The sequence below is a fragment of the Vombatus ursinus genome, unplaced genomic scaffold, assembly GCF_900497805.2.
Source record: "Vombatus ursinus unplaced genomic scaffold, bare-nosed wombat genome assembly UNPS02011916.1, whole genome shotgun sequence".
Lineage (NCBI taxonomy): Eukaryota > Metazoa > Chordata > Mammalia > Diprotodontia > Vombatidae > Vombatus > Vombatus ursinus.
The window spans coordinates 3,218,658-3,242,476 of record NW_020951694.1 but is presented as its reverse complement, the minus strand read 5'-3'; the positions used below and the strand labels follow the sequence as shown (position 1 = coordinate 3,242,476).

The following is a 23,819-nucleotide window of genomic DNA, read 5'->3' as shown; positions in this document are numbered from 1 at the left end:
GTGTTTCATAGGAATGTATATGCTGAGCCTATTCAGATTGCATGCCTCTTGAGAAAGGAGGTAGGGAGGGAGGGAGAGAAAATTTAAAACTCAAAAGCTTATGAAAGTGATTATTGAAAACTAAAAATAAGTTAATTAATTTACAAAATGAATTTAAAAAAGTCAAATGGAGGAATTTATATTCTATCTTAGAGGAATAACCACAGGAGCTTGTTAAGCATGGTAACGACATGGTCAGATCTGTGCTTTAGGAATATCAATCTGGTAGTGATGTTGAGTATTGATTGGAGATGGAAGAGATTGGAGGCAGGAAGAGCAATGAGGAGATTTATTGTAATAGTTCAGTCAAGACGTGATAGAACACTGAAGTACAGTGATGGACGGATGAGTGGAGACAAGGAATACTTGAGATACATTGTAGAGATGGAATCAGTGACTTGGCAACTAATTGAATGTGAGAGGTAGGAGAGGAAACAGTTGATGATGAATTTTATTTTGGAAACTTAGGTGATTAGGAGAATAATTATGCCCTGGACAAAAACAGGTAAATTAGGAGGAGGGGTGGATATGAAGAGAAAGACAATGAACCATTTTGGATGCATTGAGTCTCAAACACCTACTCTATTCTGTGGAATAGGTAGGTGAAGATGTCCAGCAGGCAGTTAGGAATGCAGAACTCAGCGGAGAGATGATGCCTGGACATATAGATTTAGGAATATAGAGATTATTTGAACCCATGGTAACTGATGAAATTACAACACCAGAGAGAAGAGAAAAGGACCCAAGTCAGACCCGGCATGGAGGGATGAAGATACTTATAAGAGCCAAAGGAGTGATGAGACGGGTCGGAGGACAATCAGGAAAGACAGTGTCACGAAAATCCCAAAAGTGGAGGACATCTAGGCAGAGGGAGAGGTTAATAGTGCCACAGGCTTCAGAGGGATCAAGAAGGATAAGTACTGAGAAAAGTAGGGTGGCAGAATAGACATAGATGGAACCTAGTGTCAGGATAACTTGGATTCAAAAATCCTGCCTCAGATGCTTAAATGCCATGTGATCTGAGACAGCTCAGGGTCTTTGTTTCAGTTTCCTTATCTGTAAAATGGGGATGATGATAATAGGGCCTCCCTTACAAAGCTGTTGTGAGGATCAAATGAGACAGTATATGTAAAACGCTTTACAAAATTTAAAGCACTATGTAAATGTGGGCTATTATTATTTATAATAATAAGGTGATTAGTCAGTCAGTAAAAGTTTGTTAAGTGCCTGCCATGTGCCAGGAACTCTGCTAAGCACTAAGCACATTAAAAAACAGTCTTGCTTTAACATGCAAAAAATGCTATGTACAAAATAAATTGGAGATGATTAGGGAGAGGGAAGGCACTAGCATTAAAGGGGATCAGAAAAGGTTTCCTATAGAAGGTGGGACTTTAGCTGAGACTTGAGGGAAGCCTGGGAAGGCAGGAAACAGAGGTGAAGATGGAGAGAATTCCAGACACAGGGGACAGCCAGTGAAAATGCATGGAGTTAGGAGATGAAATGTCTGGTGGGAGGAACAGCAAGAAGGCCAGTGTTGCTGGATACCAGAGGATGATGCTAAGGTGACTGAAGAAATTGGGGCAAAAGGTTGGGGAGGAGGTTGGAAAGGGACGAGCAGCAGTACAGCATGGAGACAAGGGACCCAATGGTAGAGTATAGTGTAAAGTTGAACCGATTTATTATAGGGCTAAGATTTTTGAAGGGAAGAAAATGAAGTCAGAACAAGGGCAATGAACTGGGAGCTGAGGAACAAATTCTAGAAGGGAGAGAAGGAAGGATAGAAGATTATAGATAGAGGAATATCAGAATTATTGATAGTAGAGGTAGAACATAAGATCATAGATATAGAGCTGGAAAGTGTATCAGAGGCCATTGCAACATTTCCATCTCATTTTACAGAAGAGAAAACTGAGACTGAGAGAGGTTAAGTGACTTGCCCAGATTTTGAGATCCAGGGTATTATCATGCCTTTGTGTGGAAGATTGTAAGTCAGGTACTGGGCTCCTTGAGAAAGGAGGGTCTTTATGAGCTGGATGTAAAGATTTTCCTGAAGTAAAGGACTGACTTTATTATTAACCTGCTTAATTAACTCCAGTGGCTTCCTATTACCTCTAGGACCAAACATAAACTCTGTTTGGTATTTGAAGTCCTTTATAGTTTGGCTATAAACATGCTTACATATGTAATATTTTCTCTTTCCATAAGAGGTTAGTTCCTTGAAAGCAAGAACTGTTTCATTTTTGCTTTTGTATACCCAGTGCCTTAAGTAAGGTCTAGCACAAAATAGGTATTTAATTTAAGTGAATCTAAAAGGAAAGACTGTTAAGTCTTGATGGTGGGTTGAGTATTGATGATGGAGTATCTACAGGTATTGGTGAAGGGAAAGAAGCATACCCATATGCGAAGCATGAGTGAATATACATACAGTTATGGAGAATGTGGCTAGGAGTGCAATATCTTCTAGGTAATAGGGTGGGAGGAGGGAGCCAGATTTCCATGATTGCAAAGAGATAGAAGGAAGGGGAAAAGAACAGGTCTAACATAAAATTTGTTTACAATAGAATCTGGATTCCAGTAGACACATTAGAAAGGTAGGGTAGACTGGGATAGGGACCCAGTGCCTATGAAGTATGGGGCTAATATGGATACATATGAAGGAATAGGGAGTGGTGTCCAGTGAAGGGAACTTTGGCCCAAGTCTCCTGAGACTTTCAATCATAAGGATTCTGAGCTGAGTTATAGAATGGCAGATTGTTATCCTTTTCATAGTATCAGTGACAGCGTTAATTGATTTTCAGTCCCTGAGCATGATAGAAATCATGGAAAGAAGATATGCATATAGTGATGAGATATCAAATCTTACCTGATGGTCAAGTTATGGTCAGTGGAGTCCTGGAGCCTGGCTTCCCAGGGATCATTCCATAGTTGAGTAGATTATTTTCCCCAGCTTTAGGGAATGGTTCAAGAAAAAACAGAAGCACTTAACCTGGGATGAGTGAACTTGTTTTAAAAAAATATTTTGATAACAGTATTTCAATATAATTGATTACCTTTGTAATCTGATGTATTTTAAGCATTTAAAAACATTCTGAGAAGGGTTGTCTAAAGGCTTTACCAGATTGCTAATGGGGTCTGTGGCACAGAAAAGATTAAGAACCCCTTACCCTACTCTAGAGGTTCTTTGGTCTTGGACTGATGGCCAGTGTGTCAGTATCACAGGTGAAAGTCCTAGGAAACACTGAAATTGACACTAATAGGTAAATTTATAGCGAGAGGGTGTTGGGGGCAAAAGGAAGCTTAACTGAAGTCAAATTTCACCTACAAGACAATTTTTTTTTTCTGGAACTGACCTTGTATACAATTACTCAAGGCACTCAAGGTCCATGATCATCAGAAAGATCAAGATTTGTGTTATTGCTAAAAGCTTTTTGAGTACCATAGAATCACTTCTGCCAGTGAAACAGGAGCATCACTCCCAATTCTTGGTCATTTGGAGGTTGTCTTAAAGTAGTTGCCTCAGAAAAGTCATGCAATATACTCTCAATAGCCACTGGCCACCAGTTCCATTTATATTTATTATGTAATTATGCAATAGCAGCCACTTCTGCAACTGACTCCTTTTTTTCTTTTGCTTCTTCTAGGACATGTTCCTGGTGGTCTGATATGCCATCCTGATCAGGAACACTTAGTCTATCCTTTGGGTTGCACAGTCCTTATTGAGTCAATAAACACAAATAAGCAGTATTTTCTACATGGACATGGCAATAATGTCTCCTGTGTCACTATCTCCTCAAATGGCGCATATGTTGCTTCTGGACAAGTTACCTTTATGGGGTTCAAGGTGAATAATTTAAGGATAATACATGCATAACATCATAGTTCTGGAACTGGAAGGGACCTTAAGTGTCATTTAGTCTAATCGTCTCACTTTGAGATGAGGAAACTGAAGTCCAGAGAGTTTAAGTGACTTATCCAAGGTCATAAAGTAGTAAGCATCAAAGGCAACATTTGAACTCAGGTTCTGTGACCCAGGAGCCAGCGTTCTTTATCCTATACTACAGTGCTTCATTATTTACTTCTTTATTCATTTAGGATAATTCTCACAGAAAGGCTTCTTACCTAGGGTAGTCAGTTGCTAGAAGGAGTGAGCAGTTTTTCTAGATCCTAGGTTTGGTACTGAAGAAATTAAATTGTGCAATGGATCTTTCTCTTTTGCTCCTTCCTTTTGCCTGACTTTCTGACTGAATTCTCGGTGGGCTAGTGAGCCATGTAGTCTTTGATTTTAATTACATACACATACATATATACATAATACATACATATATACACATATATATGTTATATGTATATATTACATGTGTAGTGTGTGTGTGTGTGTGTGTGTGTACAGGCAGCTAGATGGTGCAGTGGCTGAAGCGCTGGGCCTGGAGTCAGGAAGACTCCTCTTCCTGAATTCAAATCCAGCCTCAGACACTTATTAGCTATATGACCTGGACAAGTCACTTTACCCTCTTTGCCTCAGCTTCCTCATCTGTAAAATGAACCAGAGAAGAAAACAGCAAACCACACCAGTATTTGCCAAGAAAATGCCACGGACAAAGTCATATAGAGTCAGGCATGACTGAATGACTGAACAATAACAATATATGTACATATGTATAAACTATATATGTGTACATACCTGTATACATATATAGTTGTTGATTATGGAAGTATGAAAGCCCTATTCCAGTGACTCATCATGGCATGGAGATGACTCTTAAAGATGATCCTAGGGTAGCACAAACTTTGGTGGGGTCTCCCATGCTGAAAAGTCTTTCAGTATGGTCCTGGTGACCAACTATATGTGCTAAATACTGAGGGGCTCATCACTAGCTACTAAGTGACAAATTCTTGGACCATGGCAACCTATAAAACAAAGAAAAATGCAAGATGACTCTCAGTCCTTTGTAGCCCCATTTTCTTTCTGTATTGATTGCCTACAGGTGAAAAGGGAGTAAAAGGTGCTATGAGCAACAGTTTTGAGACCAGCTCTAAACATTAACTAAGCTGATGATATTCTAAATGTGAGAACCTTGTCCAATAACCAACTAATTGACATACTATGGAGGAACTGAATCACATCCATTTTAATAGTATTAAAACAAGTTAAATCCAACTCGAGAAAGTTGCAGCTAAATGAAAGGATGGCTAATATTTGACTTAGAGATGCAAATCAAAGAGTTATCAGAGTTCCTTCTATCATGTGCCCAATTTCAACAAGAAAAAATAATTTCTTGAGCCACTTAGTCATTTTGTCTTGAATTGATCATAATGTGTATAAGCAAAAGTACCACAATGAAAATAATCAGTTTATGTGTCAACATGTGTTATAGAAGATAAAGAGACAGAACATTTGTGAAGAACTCAATAGTCAGTCAGTCAATAAGCATTTGTTAAGTGCCTACTATGTGCCAGGCACTATGCTACGCATTGGGGAAACAAAAAATGCAAAAGATAGTCACTACCCTCAAGGAGCTCACAATCTATTAGGAAAGACAAGAACAACAAATATGTACAAATAAGCTAATATGAAATAAAAATACTACTCCAGATTAATTCATCATAGATTTATTACTCTCTGCCGAGATGAGCATGGTTAGATGGTGGTAAAGAATGTCAGAAAATACAATTTAGGATCAAGAAATGAAAGATGCTAACAGTGTGTAGAATATCCAGAAGTCTTACACCTATACATCATGAATTCTTCAAGAAAAGTGTGGAGAGGCTCTGAATATAGCAAACATCGAATAACATTATGCAAAAATTAAATTGATTGTATCTTAATAAAAATGACGAGTGTCATGTGGAAGTCATTTATTTAAAATTTTTAAAAAACTATTGATATCTATTGATACCTACCTCACCTTCATTTTCAAATATTTCTCTCCCTCTCCTCTAAGAGCTATCTTTTATTTAAAAAGTATAAAAAAAGAATAGAAAAGAGGAAAAAGGGCAACTCAGCAAAATTAATCTCTTATTAATTGAATATGACAATGTGTGAAAGTAATTTCTTAACTAATTACCTGTGTGCAATCAGATCATTGATTTATTAAGGCAAAGATAAAAATTAATATGAAATTGCAGTATAATAAAGAAGAAAATGAGAAGTATAAGTAAAGTATTTCCAATCTGTTCTATTCAGACAGCATATTGATACCTCCTTAAAAAATGGACAAAGGAATAGACATAAACATGGATTATCACTATTTCCTAAGGAAGTTTAGCAAAATAATTTTTATTGATATATGCAGAGAGACAGTTTGGGACAATGAAGCTTTAGAACATAAATTCATCAGCAAAATTTTATGGAGAAGGAAAAATAAATTAATAGAAAGTTTGAAGTGGGATCCAATTAAGCTAGTCCACCCTAATTAGTGATTATTTTTTAAAAGCATATGAGTTGATAGAGCAAAATGCAGCTTTAAAGGATTCCCTCCATTAGAGTGCCTCTCATGCATATGTTAAAATCCTATAAGATTCCTTGGAAGATGAAATAATTTTGTTGATTTCATAATTATTAATAGCAGTTGAGACATAAAACAAAGATGGCTATGTTCATCAAAGGAGCTTACCACTGTCATGGAGGATGTCTAACACCGAGTCCAAATGAAAGAATGATTGCCTGTAGATGATAAGGTCCTGCAAATGTTCCTGTTATGGATGATGATATGCTGATTGCCTCAAAATCCAGAACATTTCAGATTCTGTTGTGATCCACAATCCCTTAATAAAAGTTGGTCCAACGACAACACCAGGCTTCTCTCTGAAACAAAAATAACTTATTTTTTGAACACCAGTAGTACTCGAACGATACTATATGGCTTAAGTCATGAAATAACAAATCTTTAAAAAGAAAATATCAAAATTGAGGGTCATCCAAAGGTCAATGAAGAAATAATAGTATATGTAAATAGATTGCAGCATATTACCAGTGATGAATTGTACTCAAAAAGAAGCATTAAAGATATTAAAGTTATGCATGAACAGAAGAAATAAGTGAGTCATAATGAAGGATAAGGGGGCAGCTAGATGGCATAGTGGATAGAACACTGGTCCTGGAGTGAGGAGGACCTAAGTTCAAATGTGACCTCAGACACTTGACACTTACTAGTTATGTGACCCTGGGCAAGTCACTTAACCTCTATTACCTCAGAAAAGAAAAAAATAAAGAATGGAGGATAAGAGATGTAGAGTACAAATTCATCATTGGTAATTTTGAGAGATCTGGAAAGAGGGCCTTAATATAGGGGGACTAATGTGGGAAATTTACGTGAAGAATCCCACAGAACAACAAGGCCACCATTGATACCACTAAAGGGAGGACCCAAATTGATAAGGTCCTTTATAATATCAAGATATTTTTTGAGGTATGGGATTAAAGCTAGAATTACTTGAAGGGAATTGGGACTTTATTTTGGAAAAAAAGTTGTTTCATTGATTTCATTTTTAAATGACATGATCTAAGGTCAAGAAAATTGGTTTAAGAGTTAAGCTAGTGAGAAATTGCCCTGCCAAGTTCCTATTTTGTTTTACCATTTTAAAAGGTAGCTATCTTCATAGTGATGATTGTTGTTACCCTGAAATATATGTATATATATCATATGTTTTTCTCACTTATAGGCAGATGTCATTTTGTGGGATTATGCAAAGAAGGAGCTGATTGCTCGATTATCACTTCACAAGGGCAAAATTGAAGCTTTGGCTTTTTCTCCAAACAGCAAATACCTGGTGTCATTAGGAGGTCCAGATGATGGAAGGTAATAAGTTTAAAAATATGTATTTGTTTTTTTCCCCTCAACTTCTAAGTGATGAAATTCGTGGAATGTGGAGTTTCTGAGGGAGTAACCAAATTTATAGTTAAGTGTTTTCTGTATGCAAAACCCTTTATCAGATACTGAAAGGGACACAAAAGTAATAAAAGTATGTGATTCTTTCCCCTTAGATATATGTAATCTATTTGATGCGGCAGAACTTAATTGGTTGAATAGAACACATGAAAATGAAAAATTAACTCAATGAGAGGCAGTTTCATGTGATGGAGTTCCACCAAGACACATATTTTTTTATAATTTAATATTTTATTTTTCCCCAAGTACAGGCAAAACTAATTTTTAACATTTATTTTCAAAAAATTTTGAGTCCCAAATTTTCTCCCCTCTCCCCTCATTGAAGAGGAAAGCAATTTGATATAGGTTATATAATACATGTTTATTTTTAAATTATATGTATGCACTGTTGTGCACTAAATACATTATAAAGTATACCCACATTTGAATTCAGAAAGATGAGTGTTCCTGACTCCAGGCCAGGCCACTCTATCCACTGTGCCACCTGGCTACCCTGATATTCCCCATATTAGAGTGTAACAATTCATCCTTGCTTAATCTCTTATGATTATTTTCTCATATTTAGCTTTTTTACTTGTCTTGACTCCTGTATTTATATTTCAAAGTTTCCATTTATACTTGATACTTACTATGGTTGTCTAATCAGTAATGTTTGGAAATTCTCTATTTCATTAAATTTCCATTTTCTCTCTATAGCATTATACTTTGTTTTTCTGGGTAAGTTATTCTCAATTGTAAGTCTGTGTGTTTTGTCTTTTGGAATATAGTCCAAGCTTTCTACTCTTTTTGTAGTGGTGGCTGAGAAATCACGTGTGATCTTGACTGTGGTTCCTATCTGCTTGCAGTATTTTTTTTTTTCTTTTGCTTGGAAGCTTTGGATTTTGGCTAGAATGTTTCTGGGAGTTTTTATTTTAGGGAGTCTTTCAGGAGATGGATGGTGGATTCTTTTTATTTTATTTCACCTTCTAGTTCTAAGAGATTTGGGCAGTTTCTTTTATGAGTTTTTGGTTTGTTTTTTTTTAGGCAATTGGGGTTAAGTGACTTGCCCAGGGTCACACAGCTAGTAAGTGTCAAGTGTTTGGTCTGAGGGCAGATTTGAACTCAGGTCCTCCTGACTTCAGGGCCGGTGCTCTATCCACTGCGCCACCTAGCTGCCCCTCTTTTATGATTTCTTAAAATAATATGTCAAGGCTTTCTTTTTTGGGGGGGGATTTGCCCTAGGGGGTCATGGCTTTCAGGTAATACAATGATTCTTATCTTCTCTGTACTTGATCTTTTTTTCCAGGGCAATTATTTCTGCTATGAGTTACCTTGCATTTTCATTTATTTTTTTCTTGTTGCCTCACGGGTTCATTAATTTCTATTTGGTCTCATTTCCAAGAAATCTGTTGCTTAGATAAGATTTTGTAGCTCTTGTGCCATGTTGTTAATTCTCTTTCCAATTCTTTTTTCCATAGTTCTCATTTCTTCTCTAATTCTTTCCTTTAGCATTCTCATTTCATATATAAAATAATTTTCCAATTCTTTATTTAAATTCTTCATTTCTTCTAGGAATTTTAATTGAACTTGTGCCGCAGTTGTGTTTTTCTCTGAGGCTTTACTTGTATGTTTTGGAATCATTCCCTTCTTTTGGGTTTGAGCATCCCTGTCAACATAATAGCATTTTATGGTTGGATTCTTTTTTTTATTATTATTTGTTCATCCTTTGAGCCCTATTTCTTGACTTCAGACTTTGTGTTAGGGCCAGGCTCTGTTCACTTCTGAAAGGAATGTCTAGAAATACTTGGTTCTATTTTATATCCTCTTGGTTTCTCTTGCTGCTTTCTCAGGTATTGAGTATTGTGTTATTCGAGGATCCCAGGGACAACTCAAGCTGGGGAGTTGCAAGATTTCACCATTCTCAAAGCAATCTAATCTGAGGTGAATTCTGAATGCTTCCCTCATAGTCTGAACTCTGAAAAAAATTTATCCTGTGTTTTGGTCTGAACATTTGTTCCTGGTTGCAGCTCCAGTAGACTGCTGCTGGAACCAGTTGCTATCTGCCAGTTGGACTGGGGTACAGGTTTAGTGTTACAGAGCTATATGCTCTCCTCTGGCCTGGTTTTCTGCCCTGTTATTCCTCTATAGACTTCAGGCTGGGTTGGGGCTGGATCTGAGATACTATTCTGGTCTAGGGTTAGACACACAGCTGCTGATCACTTCTGTGCTTGCTTCTTGCTCTGGTACGTTGCCTATGGCCCATGACCACTCCTTGCGCAGCATCACCACCCATAGGCACAGGTCCTCCCCTCTGCTGTCCCTCGGTCTATGACCCCATTCTGGGATATGTGCTACAGAGAGATCAGCTAGTACCACATCCTTTTCCCTGAACAAAGGCGGGCTACTTTATGCTCTTCATCTGTGACTTCTTGCCCTGGTGCAAACTGTGTCTAGGCCCTGTGCTAGACTATTATCTATGATATAGCTTCTTGCATCCCCAGTGTTCACAAGCCTCTATGTTTTTTTCCCTACGCTGACCTGGGCTGGGAAAATAACTCTGATTTTTTTCTTGGATTTCCTGATCAGGACTTGGTCTGATGTGTTTGCTAGATCTTTGTGGAGTAGTTATGGGGGAGAGCTGGGCTGTACTATTTCCTCCAGCTTCACATATTGGCTGGTCTTCATGATAAACATCCCTATCTATCAAGTAGGTAAAGGGTTTTTTTTTCCCTGAAATTTAACTAGTAAATTTGTATATTCCTTGAAATCAATTATTTTTTTGCAAATCAATCAAAAGGTATTGAATTTTTATATTTTTAATCATGTTTTTCAAAACCCATTAAAGCTTTTCATTTGGTTTTAAGCATGTTAGAAAATTCTGTTTCCAAGTTTTTAAAGTATGCAGGAATGACACATTATCATCTTTCAACGATAAAGGCTTAGTTTTTAAAATCTTGCTAATTACAATAGTGTCATTTTATATTAGCTAATATCCTGAGGTCTTGAGGTACAATATACCATATTTTGACGCATAAATGTCGCCATCACATAATTGTCGCACCTTGTTTTCAGTCCAAAAATGGTTTGTAGTCTTTCATCACGTAATTGTCACATGGTATGATTTTGTTTGTCCTGCCATTTAAATGGTATACAGAGCAGCAATGTATTTACCAGTGGCAAATGGATATGCATTTATCTCTTATACATTGCAAGCTGCAAGACTAGAATTGCGCATTGTCAGTATCCAATTTTAATATATATTCACAAGTATTCTGTGCATCCTAATCTTGCACTAAAAACAGTTTAGTAATAAATGATTTTTAATCATTTTTAATGATTAATGATTTTTAACTTTTAATACCAGCACAATTTTTTAAAAGCTTCACATAGTGGTCCCACCCCCCCTTTTGGCATAAAATCTGCAATGATTATGCAGTGAAATGTGGTACTCATAGGGTAAGGTCCACAAAATGCATACATTCATTTAATCTGGCATACATAAACTAAAATATGTTCTAATATGAAAAAAGCAAAGGAATTCCAACTCTCCACTCTGGATACATCATGAACGATGTTACATATAACCTTCTGACATATAAGACCAAGTAGACATGCCAATGTCAACCCATACATTAAATATTAGTAAACCTTAATTAGGTTTTTTAGATAAATAATAAATGGAATCCACTGTATGTGAGTGGATCATCTTATGGATCCTAATTTGTAAACTACTGCTGTAGTGGAGAGGAGTTGCCCTCCGAATCAGGAAAATATGGGTTCAAATCTTCCTGTGGCACATATTGGTAGTGTGATCCTGGGCAAGTCACCTGACTTCTCAGCGCCTCAGTAACTCTCTTAGACTAATTTGTGGAATGGTTACTGATCTGCATCGCTAGAGGGAGTTCTCCCACCAGGGAGTCCCCTATACTGATGAAATCACAGGTCTTTTCTCCCCCCAAAAATTCTGCATGAATTCATTAATTCACCAGAGACCAAAACATCCCTCTCTTTCCCCCAATTTCTATATTTCTGTTAAGGGCATCATCATCTTCCAAATTTATATCCTCATAATCTTGGAGCATCTTTAACAACTGCTTCTTCCTTCCCCATCACATTGTCAGTTGCCAAACTTTGTCATTTCTAGCTTATAAGAATTCTTGAAATTTACTTTGCTTGTATTCCTTCCCTGCCTGTCCAATTTCCTTTCCTATTTCTTTATTCCTATCTCTAGCCTCATTAAGTTTAATGTATTTTACACCAAATCCTCATATGTGTGCTTAACCCTACTTTAATTGATTCAAATAAGAGTAAGGTCATGAGATACCCACTTCCCCTACTCATTTTTCCATGTTACATCCTCTTCATCTCATGCACCCCACTTATGTGAAATATTAAGGTCCTCTCTCTTCTTCCTCATTTCTTCCTTTTCTCCTTGTCTTTTCTTTACTCTCTTAAAACCACCAAAACAGAACAAAATCACACCCAGGCCCTTTGTTTATCTTATTTAATTTCCTCTGTGTCCCTTGAAGATTTTAGAATTCTGAAGGGACACTTGATTCTAATCCTACAATAGTAGGATGTAAGCACTTCATAATTTAGCTCTTTATATATTTACCTTTCTGGGTTTCTTTTGACTTCTGTGTTTGCATTTCAAAATTTCCATTCTTCTCTTGTCTTTTTGTCAGGAGCGTTTGAAAGTCCAACCAAACCAAAGCAAACAACTAGAAAAACAACCATTTAAAAAAATGCAACACAACACCAAAAAAGAGAAATTCTGAAAATGAAGATTAACAAAATTAACATTGACTTGATAAATAAAACTAGAAGCCATTTTCTTAAAAATACAGAAACACATAAATAAATAATGTAAATTTTAATATAAATACAAATAAACAATTTTTAAAAGGAAGAGGAAAATCAAATTGTCAGCATCAAAGTGTCAAGCCCACCTAGGTGTTGAGGTGGTCTTGTCCCCTGCTGTGGATCCCAGTGTTTCAAGGAGTCTGTCAGTGACAGCCCTGAGTCCCTTTGTAGCAATCTAACAGAGCTGGTTCTGTCACTGCTTCTGTTCTGACAGGCCAGGATCTGACAGGCTGGGATCTGGCTTCAGGTCTCTGATTGCTAGATCTCCTAATGCCTTGTAGCACCCCCAACCTGTGTTGCTGTTCAGCTTTAGGCTCATTTGTGGGACATGTTCTGGCTTCCCTGGTGCATCTCCTCTCCCTGACTCTTCCCATTTCTTATAAATTGGTTCTTAAGAAAAAATAAGAGTTGAAAAAATATTTTGAACAATGGATTCATTATTAGAATATGTGTATAACATTTAAGGGTCACTACTTTGAAGGACAGCACTTATTTGAGTATATAATTCTGATGGGTTTTTTTTAATCAATATCTTTATTGACAATAGGACTGTCATTTGAATAAGGAATTAGACTTGTTGTTTCCCAGAGTCTTAAGAATCTTTATTGGAAATTGTAAAGAGGTGAATTTAGGCTTAATGTTAGGAAAATTTGAGAACTGTTCCAACATAGAACGGGCTACCTTGGGAAGTGGTAGACTCCCCCTCATTGGAGGTCTTAGGCCAAGAGGAAAGAAGAGGAGTTCAAATATAGCTTAAACATTTACTAGCTCTGTGAGTTTGGGCAAGTCATTTGACCTTTATTTACCTCAGTTTCCTCAACTATAAAATGGAGATAAAAATAGCACCCATATCACGGATTGTTGTGAGGATCAAATGAGATAAGATTTGTTAAAAAAAAAAAAAAAAGCACCTGGTGTTTAATAGGCACTATATAAATGCTTGTTCCCTTTCCTTCCCCTTCAGGCAAAGGCTGGATGACCACTTGTCCGGTATATTGTAGAGGGAATTCTTTTTCAGGTATGGGTTGAACTAGATGGACACTGAGGTCCCTTCCAACTCTGAAATTCTCTGCTTCCACAATACTTCATAAGGACAGCTGGAACGTCGTGAAAAGAGCACAAAACTGGGTCTGTAGAAACCCACGCTCTCCTCCTGGCTCTGTCATTCACTAGCTGCCATGAGGTGGACAAGCTCCTTTACCTTTCTGAGCTTCGGTTTCCTCCCCTGGAAAAGAAAACAACTAATATTTGCACTATCAGCCTCACAATTAAATTCAGCCACCGGTCAATCAACAGTCATTTATTAGGTACCCATAGCTAGGCCCTGTGCTTGGGATAAAAAGACAAGAATAAAACAATCCTTTTCAAGGGGCTACTAAGGAGAGAAGAGGTTCATAGATAACTAAGTATAAAACCTGTACAAAGCATTTTTGTGTGTGGCTAGCTGCTGAGCAGGATCACTAAAGACCTTATGGAGAAGCGGCTCAAGCTGAGCTGGGGGCGGGGGGGGCGGGGATAGTAAGAAGCAACAGTGAGGAGAGAGTGCATCTTACTCATGAATGTGCAAAGACATACAAGGGAATGTCATTCATGGGAACAGTACAACTGTCCTCCGTAATAGGAGGCCCATTCTTCTGGATTACATAGCGTATGAAGGGGGATAATAAGCCTTGAAAGGCACCTTAGAGTCAGGTTTTAAAGACATTTAAATGCCAAACATCGGAGTTTGCCTTTTGTCCTGCAGGCAATAAGGATCCCCTGCAGCAGAATGGCGGAGGGCTAGTTTTCCTACACCAAAAATAGTAACATTGCTCTTTTTAAAAATACCCTGACAGAAAAATAGTCCTCAAAATGCTGGAGTTATTTATTTAAGTTCCTTTAAAGCTAGGCCTGGATCAACTCTGTCATTAAAAGCACCTAGTAAGTGATTAATAAATGCTTGTTGCAGTTATTTGTTGGATAATATGTATGAAAGCTCTATGCCAAGTGCAAACTGCTTTTAGATGTAAGCAATCTTTACTTTCAAAGGACTCAGTCACTTCTTAATATGCTCTTTCAGTTCAAAAGTATGTTTCTGAGCAATCTTGGTTTAATGCCTCATTTTGTACTAACACTACATAGGCATGAGAACTGGACCTGTGATTTCCTTGGCATAGGGCACTCCCAGGTAAGGAAACTTCGTTTATAAATGCAGGCCCACCCCTTCTCTGTAATTTGTGATTATAAAGATAATTTATTATTATAAAGAATCACCTAGAGGCCTGATGGGTTAAGTAACTCTCGCAGGGTCCCACCGCCAGTGTGTGTGTCAGAGGCTGGCCTTCCTGACTTAAAGACCAGATCTTCATCCAGCAGGCCTCTCAATAATCAGAGATCACTCAACACACATTTATGAAATGTTAGGCATGTGCCAGTTACTATGCTAGACACTGAGGACACAAATACAGTGAATGAAATAATTCCTGCTAGAAACCAGTTTATACTAGAATGATTAAAGATAGTCCTAGTTTCCATTTTTCTTAATCTAATTCCGCTCAGACACTCTGCACTTAGGTGAAGTATTGTTTCTGTTTTGGCAGTGTGGTCGTGTGGAGTGTCACCAAGCGAGATGCCATATGCGGCAGTCCTGCAGCGGGCCTTAATGTTGGGAATGCCACAACAATTATCTATTCCAACTGCCGAGATGAGATGTTTGTTACTGCTGGAAAGTAAGATTCTTCAATACTTTCTGAGTTGTAAATAGTTTTTTTTCCCCTCATGTAGAAAGCACGTTAGTATCCAAATTAAAGGGCAAATCCATCAATTATAGACAGTTGATGAGATAATTTTTAAAAAATTATATACCAATTTCAAAGTGCTTTCAGCTAAAAGCTTTGGTTTGTATCTATGTGAATGAATATGCATTTCCCCATTGCAAGATCAATTTTTTTTTCTGGAAAGAAAAGAAAGCATTACAAAGCCCATTATTGTTTTAATGGAGAGATACTTCTGGGTGGTATCTCTGCCACTTGTTGCACATAATGCATCGCTGGTGATATGTGGTGCCCCACTTATGTCTGCCATGTATCCCTCCATTGTCCTTTATATTACCCACAATTCTGACTCTTCATAGGTTGCAAAATCACATAATTTGTAGCCATATAGCATCTCCAAAAGAATACTGGTATTACCATTCTTCATTCAGTTAATTTTTTTCCTTTGTGGATGGCTAAGCCAAACTCTTTTTAGTGATTCAGTAATTCTTCTTAGATCTCATTTGGGAGCCTCTACAATGTTCCAGGGTTTGATATAATCAGCAATTTGCCATGTGCAAACAGGAGCATATTGGAAACCTAAACCTTCAATTCCAAATCTTTGGAATGTTTGCAAGAAATCTTCCATGACGGTGGCAAACAGAACTTAATTCTCCCCCTTTTTCACCTTCCTTGATATAAGTAAACAGAGAGTTATCAAACAAAGTTATATCTGTTGTTACACCTTTTGGGGGGGTACCTTTTATGATTTTAAAATATTCATAGGGAATACCTTATAGAAAAGCTTTTAAGATGGTGTTTTACTTTATTGTACATACTGCTTTTTTTAAAAAAAAATTATTGATGTTTTCTGTTTCGTATATCACCATCGTATCCCATATGTCCTCTACCCTCTCCCTAAGAGCCAACCCATATGACAAATAGACACAATGCTTTTTTATACTCAACAAATTATAAGTACCCTGACAGAATGAGTGCTTTCATACTTATATCTTAGACAGACCCTTCAAATAGATAATGAATTGGATAGGAGGATAAGAGTAGGTTGAATTACATTTGTGAAATTGTATAGGGTTCTTAATGGTTCCAAGTTTTCCCTAGGACAAAACCTTACCTTTTTTTTTTTAGTATCACTTCTTTTCCTGGCAAGTCTGTGTGGCTTATAAGTCATGGAATACCATAGTCCCTGAAGAATTAAAGTTATAGGTCACACAAAGGACAGTATAGATAGAGGCTCATAGAGATGAGCGGATTGCAACACATTACCAATGAAGAACTGTATAGTAGAAATGGCATAAATGATCTCATTGGACATATGTGTGACTGAAAAAAGAAATGTGCCCATTACATAGTAAGAGTGTGGGGGTATGTACCATTGTATCCACATGATGTCAAGATATCTAGAAGGCCCTCTAGCACATTAAGTAGACTCCTTCATAGGATTTATGTGAAGACATGAGCCAGAATCCCATAGGATAAAAAGGACATTTGGATTAAAATTTGTACCCTTGGGGAGAGCCCTCACATTGATGAGATCATGAATCCATGGAATTTATGTGTTCATGTGGCCTGAAGTAACAACGTGAGGAGGAAACCTACCTTTCCTAATTGGCCTAAAGATAATTGCATTTAACTTAAATGAGATGGGTGTTGGGGACATGCAACCTTCATAAATGCCTTGATAGAGTAGAATCTTTGTACATTTAATCCTCTGGCAGGGATGTTTATTGAAAGAGAATTAGAGAAGCACATGGAATTCCTAACCCAGACCCTAGCTATCTTATCTGGCTCATCTTTTGGGAAACTATAGTACACATAGGGGACATGCTTTATATTTGTCACTAATGGACTGTGATTGAGCCTCAGCAGCTCTGAGTTTGATTGTGCATTTCTTGTTTTTCGTTTCAGTGGAACAATTCGGGTATGGGAACTGGATTTCCCAAACAGGAAAATCTGGCCAACTGAGTGCCAAACAGGACAGATGAAAAGAATAGTTCTAAGTATTGCAGTAAGTACAATGATATTTCAGTGAATAATTCCAGTTGGAACAAAACTCTTCTTAATAAAGTTAGTCTGGGAGCAGAGAGATCAAAGAAGTGATGGATTCCTCTGAGCTGAGTCTTTTGCAGCAGGAATCTATATTGAAGCAGTGGCATGATCCTAAGTACAAGATTCTTGAAAGTGATCTCATGCCCAACTGAGATATGCTTCTAGATATACTGGGATATACTTCTGGAACTTTATTTCCTGGGAGCAAGTGCCATACCACTCAGGCCTTGCCTATGCATGAAATTGTTAACATTTGGCTGGGAAACATCCTGCATAGCTCTATCTATCTTAGGGGGAATGAGGTGCATTAAGGAGGGAATCTAGATCTAAAAAACAAATTCCTGGGTTACCTACATAACAAATCATCCAAGAATTTCATCTTCCTTTGAAATATGTCACATTTGTCCCTTCCTTGCCATCCCCACTGCTCGTCACCTCATGCCTATAATATTGTAGTGGCCTCTTCTCCAGTGTCCCTGTCTTCAATATCCGACACACTTCAGAAATTTCATTACTATCCCATTCAAGACTTGTTGACATATAAACTGGTGGCTATTGTGGGCTGCCTTCAGACTTGATTTTTATATGATTAGAGGCAAAGGGTAATTGGGTTTCAATATTTTTGTCCTATAAAGGTAAAATTGTGTGGTGAAAAGGATCTGGCTGTATTTGTTCCCTCTAGTAATTTTTTAACCTTTTACCCTCTATGTGTTTCCCTTCCCTAACAAAATCCTACCTTGATGCCTTTTCTTGGAATGGAGGTAACCTGAGATTCTTGAAGACTCTTCCAACAAAGCATGAATGCCAACAGAACCCTGGAATGCATATGTATCATTTGAGTCTAGATAAGTGGTTTATCAGGGAAGGTAGCTATCAACCACTTGATGAATTTTTCAGTCACGGCAACTCACGAAACATGGAAGATTATTGTTAGTGTACCCAATCCTTAATGCGTCTTTCAAAAGACTGTTCCATGCTTTCATTAATTAAATTCAATTAAAATATTTACTAAGCACTCACTGTGCTTGACATGAAAGAGACACAAAGTATAAACAAGGCACAAGTTCCTTTTAGAACTTATGAGGATATGACACACAAATAGTTTTTTCAAGGGAAACACTACAGATGACATTTTAGAAAGTATTTTGAATTAGGAAATCCTTGCTCATTTGATGAATTTTTTGTGGACTACATCTCTAGAAGGCTGGATGTAAGCCCATGGCATGACAATATCAACCAACACATAGTTAAATGTTCTTTCCTTGTGACTAATCTAAAAAGTGGACGGGACAGTTTAGAAAAAGGATTGAGTGTGGGTGTACAGAATTCATAATAGCCAACTGGTATGGGTCAGCCCAGAGTCTGTAGAGATAGAGAAAATCAAGATACAAACAGAAGAGACATGAAATCAAATCAAAGGCATTTAATGAAATAGAAATACAAATTAACAATAAAGTGAATGAGGCAGCAAGAATTCTTGGTGTGTTTACCTAGATGCTACTGCCACTTATGCCTCCAAGGGACGCTATGTATTAAATCTCAATTCAATTCCCCTGTATCCTCTACATGAGAGGGAGGACACAATCCAATTAAATTCATGACAGAATATTAGAGGATCATAATCACAAGCAGCCTCAACATCATCATTTTCCTCTCAATCTCTTATGCAGGATCAAGTAAATATTACCTAGAGCCTATACCAAGCCAGCCTGGCTCATGCAGCCTGTATCCATGCCGTCAGCATGATCTAAATTTGGATTCCCTTTTTTTCTATCTTTCCTGGTCTCTGTGCTGTATCTGTACCCACTGGCTAATGTAGCTTTCCCCTTCCCCTTTTTTTCCCCACCCTGATGAAATTATTGTTTCAGGAAGTCTTGTCTCCTTTCTGTTATCAGAACACTCCATGCTACTCCTCTTGCATCTCTGTTCATGCTATTTCCTCACTTGGAATGTCCCCTTCCCCCTCTTTGGCCTGTTCAAACCCTATCCTTTTTTTTTAAAGTCCAGCCTAAATTCCACCTTCTCTGAGAGACTTCAAGCCCAATTATCCCCCCTTTGTTGAACTTCCATGGCTTTTGAATTGGACACTTTTGGGGTACTTAACATTAAGCTCTAGAGCAGGGATCATGTTTTACCTTAATTTTGTATCATTCTCAGTTTTGTGCTTTGCATAGAGCAGCTGCTTAATAAATGTTTGTTGTATAAGGACTGTTTCATATGTTTCATAGAAGTAGGCATGTTCTCGGAGGACAGAGACTCTTGTGCATGTTTGTATTTAGTAGTTGTATGTATGCATGTACATATGTATGTATATATATACATATGTAGCACATTTTTGTGAATGAATATGCCTTCTAGATATGCTGTATTTGTAACATCCTGTCATCAAATCCACCTCTTAACACTTTCCCTTTATATTTTACATTTATTTTAAAGATAAATAGAACTACCTCTTGCAGAACAACAACCAAAAAACATCCCTCTGAATAGGGGCTTATTTCTTGACACTAAGAGATATCCCTCCCCTTGCTTGAATACATTCTTATTTACTTTCCTATCATACTTCCTGGCCTCTCACTAACATTTTTTCCTCCTCTGACTACAGTCATTGCCACCTATAAAACAATGAGCATAGTTATTAAATTTTTACCCAAAGAAACTGTGGACATTTTCCACTTAGGGTTGAGGGAGCTGAAACATAGAGGTATAAAGCAGTGAATTAGTGTGTCCACAGTTGCAAGTTTAAGTCTAGAATGATTGTGAATGCTCATCTCTCTCAGAGAAGTATTCCACTAAACAAAGTCATGGACATCCCATGTGCTCTGCTGGTATCCTTGCAATGTCAAGAGAAAGTGAGAAAGGCCCTAAGCATGTTGCATAAACTTATAGGAAGTGATTGACAAGAGTGACACAGGATGATGGGTCATGATGGGCATTATGGGAAGGAATAGCCATATCAGTGAGATCACATATCTATTGCATTATTTGTGTTCTATACTATTTTCTTGTTAGAGATACTTTCTGAGCATAATTAAGATATTGAAAGACAATGTGAACTTTATTTGAAATAAAAATATTTCCTTGTGGAATCATCATCATCATCATAGCTAATATTTATATAGTGCCAAACACTATAGAAATTTATAATGTGCCAAGCACTTTACGAAGGTTATCTCATTTGATCCTCACAACAACAGTAATTGCTATTATGATCTCCATTTAACAGTTGAAGAAACTAAGGCCAACAGAGATTAAGTGACTTGGTCAGAGTCACATAGCTAATGTCTGAGGCTGGATTTGAACTCAAATCTTCCTGACTTTGAGGTCCAGCTCTGTATCTATTGTGCCACCTAGTTTCCTCCCAATTATGGCAGTCTATACAGTACTCTGATTCTCATACTCTCAAAACTGTTCTTCACTACTTTCTATTTCTCTTTGAGTCTGGAAAGACATCTGTAATGATGTGCAGCTTCGGCATGTCACTGTTGGTTTTTCAGAAAGCTTAGCCATCCTTAAAGACATACTCTAGCCTAAGTCAGGATAACTGAATCTTATCTTTGTTGCTTCTATCTTTCTCAGATGGCAGAAGATGATAGTTATTTCTATATTGGCACAACAACTGGAGACATCCTTAAAATGAACCCCAGAACAAAACTATTAGCTGACATGGGTCCTGTCAAGGAAAAGTTCAGTCTGGTGAGTAGAACCTATTTAGCTCTGTTCCTCAATTCAACTCACTGAGCATTTATTAAACAACAATAGGGCACTGGGCTAGGTTCTTGGGTTACTAGGACAAGAACAAAACAATCCCTTTAAGGAGTTTATGTTCTACTGAAAGGAATTACAAGAGGTGCAGTAAATACAAAATAAACAAAATAAACTATTACCAGTGAGGGAGTTGGGTGGGGAGGAACATGTGGGTGAGGTCAGGTTTAGGAGTTGGGACTTGAGCTGATCCTGAAAAGGAGCTAAGGATTCTAAGAGGGGGAGGTGTGGAGGAAATACATTCTAGGCTTAGGGGACCCCTGAGCAAGTCGCAAAGACTGGGAACAGGCCAGTTTTCCTGGAACTCAGAGGTCATGGGAGTAATGTGTAATCAGCCTGGAAAGGTAGGCTGGAGCAAGATTGGGCTTTAAATGTCAGAAAGCAGAGTTTATGTCTTATCCTAAAGTCAATAGGGAATCACTGGAACTTCTTGAGCAGTGAAGTGACATAGTAAGTCAGACCAGTTTCTTAGAAATATCAATTTGGCAGCTGTGCAGAGAATGGATTGGAGAGGGAAGGACCTAGAAATAGAGAGACCATTTTGGAAGCTGTCACTAAGAGGTGATGAGGGCTTGAACTAAATTAGTGACCATGCAGGTGGAGAGCAGGTAAGTAAATAGATAAGACTTGACAACCTATTGGTTATGGGAGTAGGGGTGAGTTAAAGTGAAAGTCAAGAATGGACTTCTATGTTATAAATCTAGGCAACTGGAGGAATGAGGATTCCCTTAGCAGAAAAAAAGGAAGTTAGGATGGATTTAGAGAGAAAAATAATGAGTTTTGTTTCAGGCATGTTGAGTTTAGATGTTTCTGGAACATCTAGATGTAGGTGTCTAGCAGATAGAGATGTAGCCCTAGAGCTCTGGGGAGAGATAAGGGCTGGATATGTAGATTTGGAAGGCCATTATCTGCATAGAGATGATAGTTGAACCCAGGAAAGTTGATGAGATCACCAAGAGAGAGGAGAAGTGTGTCCAATCAAACAATCAATAAGCATTTATTAAGAGTTTACTATGTGGCAGACACTGTCCTAAATGCTCAGGATACAAAGATAGATAACAACAGCCCCTGCCCTTAAGGATCTCACATTCTTTTGGGAGAGTCAACATGTAAACAACTATGTACAAACAAGTATAAATTGGAGATAATCTCAGAGGTTCCAGGATAGAAATCTGAGATACACTCACACATGGAAGAGGGACCTGGATGGTTTTCCAGCAGAGGAGACTGAAAAGGAGCAGCCAGACAGGAGGCAAACCAGGGGAGAGAGGAGTTATGAAAACCCAATGAGAAGAGAGTATTGGAGGAGGGCAGTGTGTTCAACATTGTGCAGTGTCAAAGACTGCAGGGAAATTTTTAAAAAATGAAGTTTGAGAAAAGGACATTGGACTTTAGCAAAAGAGAGATCACTTGGAGACTGAGGAGTTTCATTCAAGTAATAAGATTGGAAGCCAGATTACAAGAAGTTGAGAAGTCAGTGGGAGGAGAAATAACATAGTCCATGAGTACAAACAGCTCTTCCTAACAGTTTTGCCTTCTAATTGCTGTCTTTAATGAGAACATAAATAAGAGATCATGATGTTAATTCTGGAAAGGACCTAAAAAATCATTTAGTCCAATTCCCTAATTTTCTAAGTTCATTTGCAAAAGTTGACTTGCCCTGAAAAATATACATTTTACTAAGTCTGCTCTCCTTTATCACTGGTCCTTGGTGCTTTATGTTATTCATTTGTTAAGGGAGAACATTCCAAGACTAAGCCAGAGACATTTGAAAATGCCTTTACTGGAGGCCCCAAAACAAATTTCTGAGGAGTTTGGCTGTGTGGTCACATTGACCATCTTCATGACACTTTCTAATTGCTATGGAATCATGTTACTATATTCTTTGTCCTACAGAGAATATAAATAATTCTTCATCGTGTCTCACTGGCAAGACTTTTTTGAGTCTTATCTATTTACTTACCTGCTCTCCACTTGCATGGCCACTACCTTAATTCAAGCCCTCATCACCTCTCAGTAACAGCTTCCGAAATGTCTCTCTATTTCTGAGTCCTTCCCTCTCCAATTCATTCTCTGCACAGCTGCCAAATTGATATTTCTAAGACTTTTAAAAGGGCATGAATCATTAAGGGAAAAACAAGGTCTTGGAAGTAGTACAATATGAATTAAATTGTTAATTGTTTTAACATATTTAAACAAAATAGCAGAATTTTTAATTAAGCTTACAATTCTGAAGGATTTGTTTAGTTATTTTGTTTTCCTACAACAATGAGGCACTAGATAAATGTTGAGAGATACCTCTCCAAAGTTCTTCTTTCTTGAAGAAAGAGATCTTGCACTTTCCATCTTGTTGTGGCACTTCTATAAGTTATGGGAATGGAGACATTTTGATAGTTTGTGCCTTTCCTGAGCTTTCATCACTCCCATTCCTTAGTCACAATTTAATAACACTTTAAGCCAGAAGATCTTCAGTGATGTCCTA

At 37.6% G+C, this 23,819-nt stretch overlaps 1 protein-coding gene across 3 annotated transcripts in view; it reads left to right on the top strand.

Moving 5' to 3' along the window:
- The window catches only part of CFAP52 (cilia and flagella associated protein 52), a 63,631-nt gene that overhangs the window by 3,751 nt on the left and 36,061 nt on the right, over positions 1 to 23,819 (top strand). For 2 of the 3 annotated variants that reach the window (XM_027857216.1, XM_027857218.1), the window contains exons 2-6: positions 3,681 to 3,880; positions 7,702 to 7,838; positions 15,350 to 15,478; positions 17,432 to 17,531; positions 21,152 to 21,268. In XM_027857216.1, coding sequence (XP_027713017.1) covers positions 3,681 to 3,880; positions 7,702 to 7,838; positions 15,350 to 15,478; positions 17,432 to 17,531; positions 21,152 to 21,268 — 683 coding nt within the window. The remainder of the gene's footprint in view (positions 1 to 3,680; positions 3,881 to 7,701; positions 7,839 to 15,349; positions 15,479 to 17,431; positions 17,532 to 21,151; positions 21,269 to 23,819) is intronic. The other variant, XM_027857217.1, reaches the window with a different exon arrangement.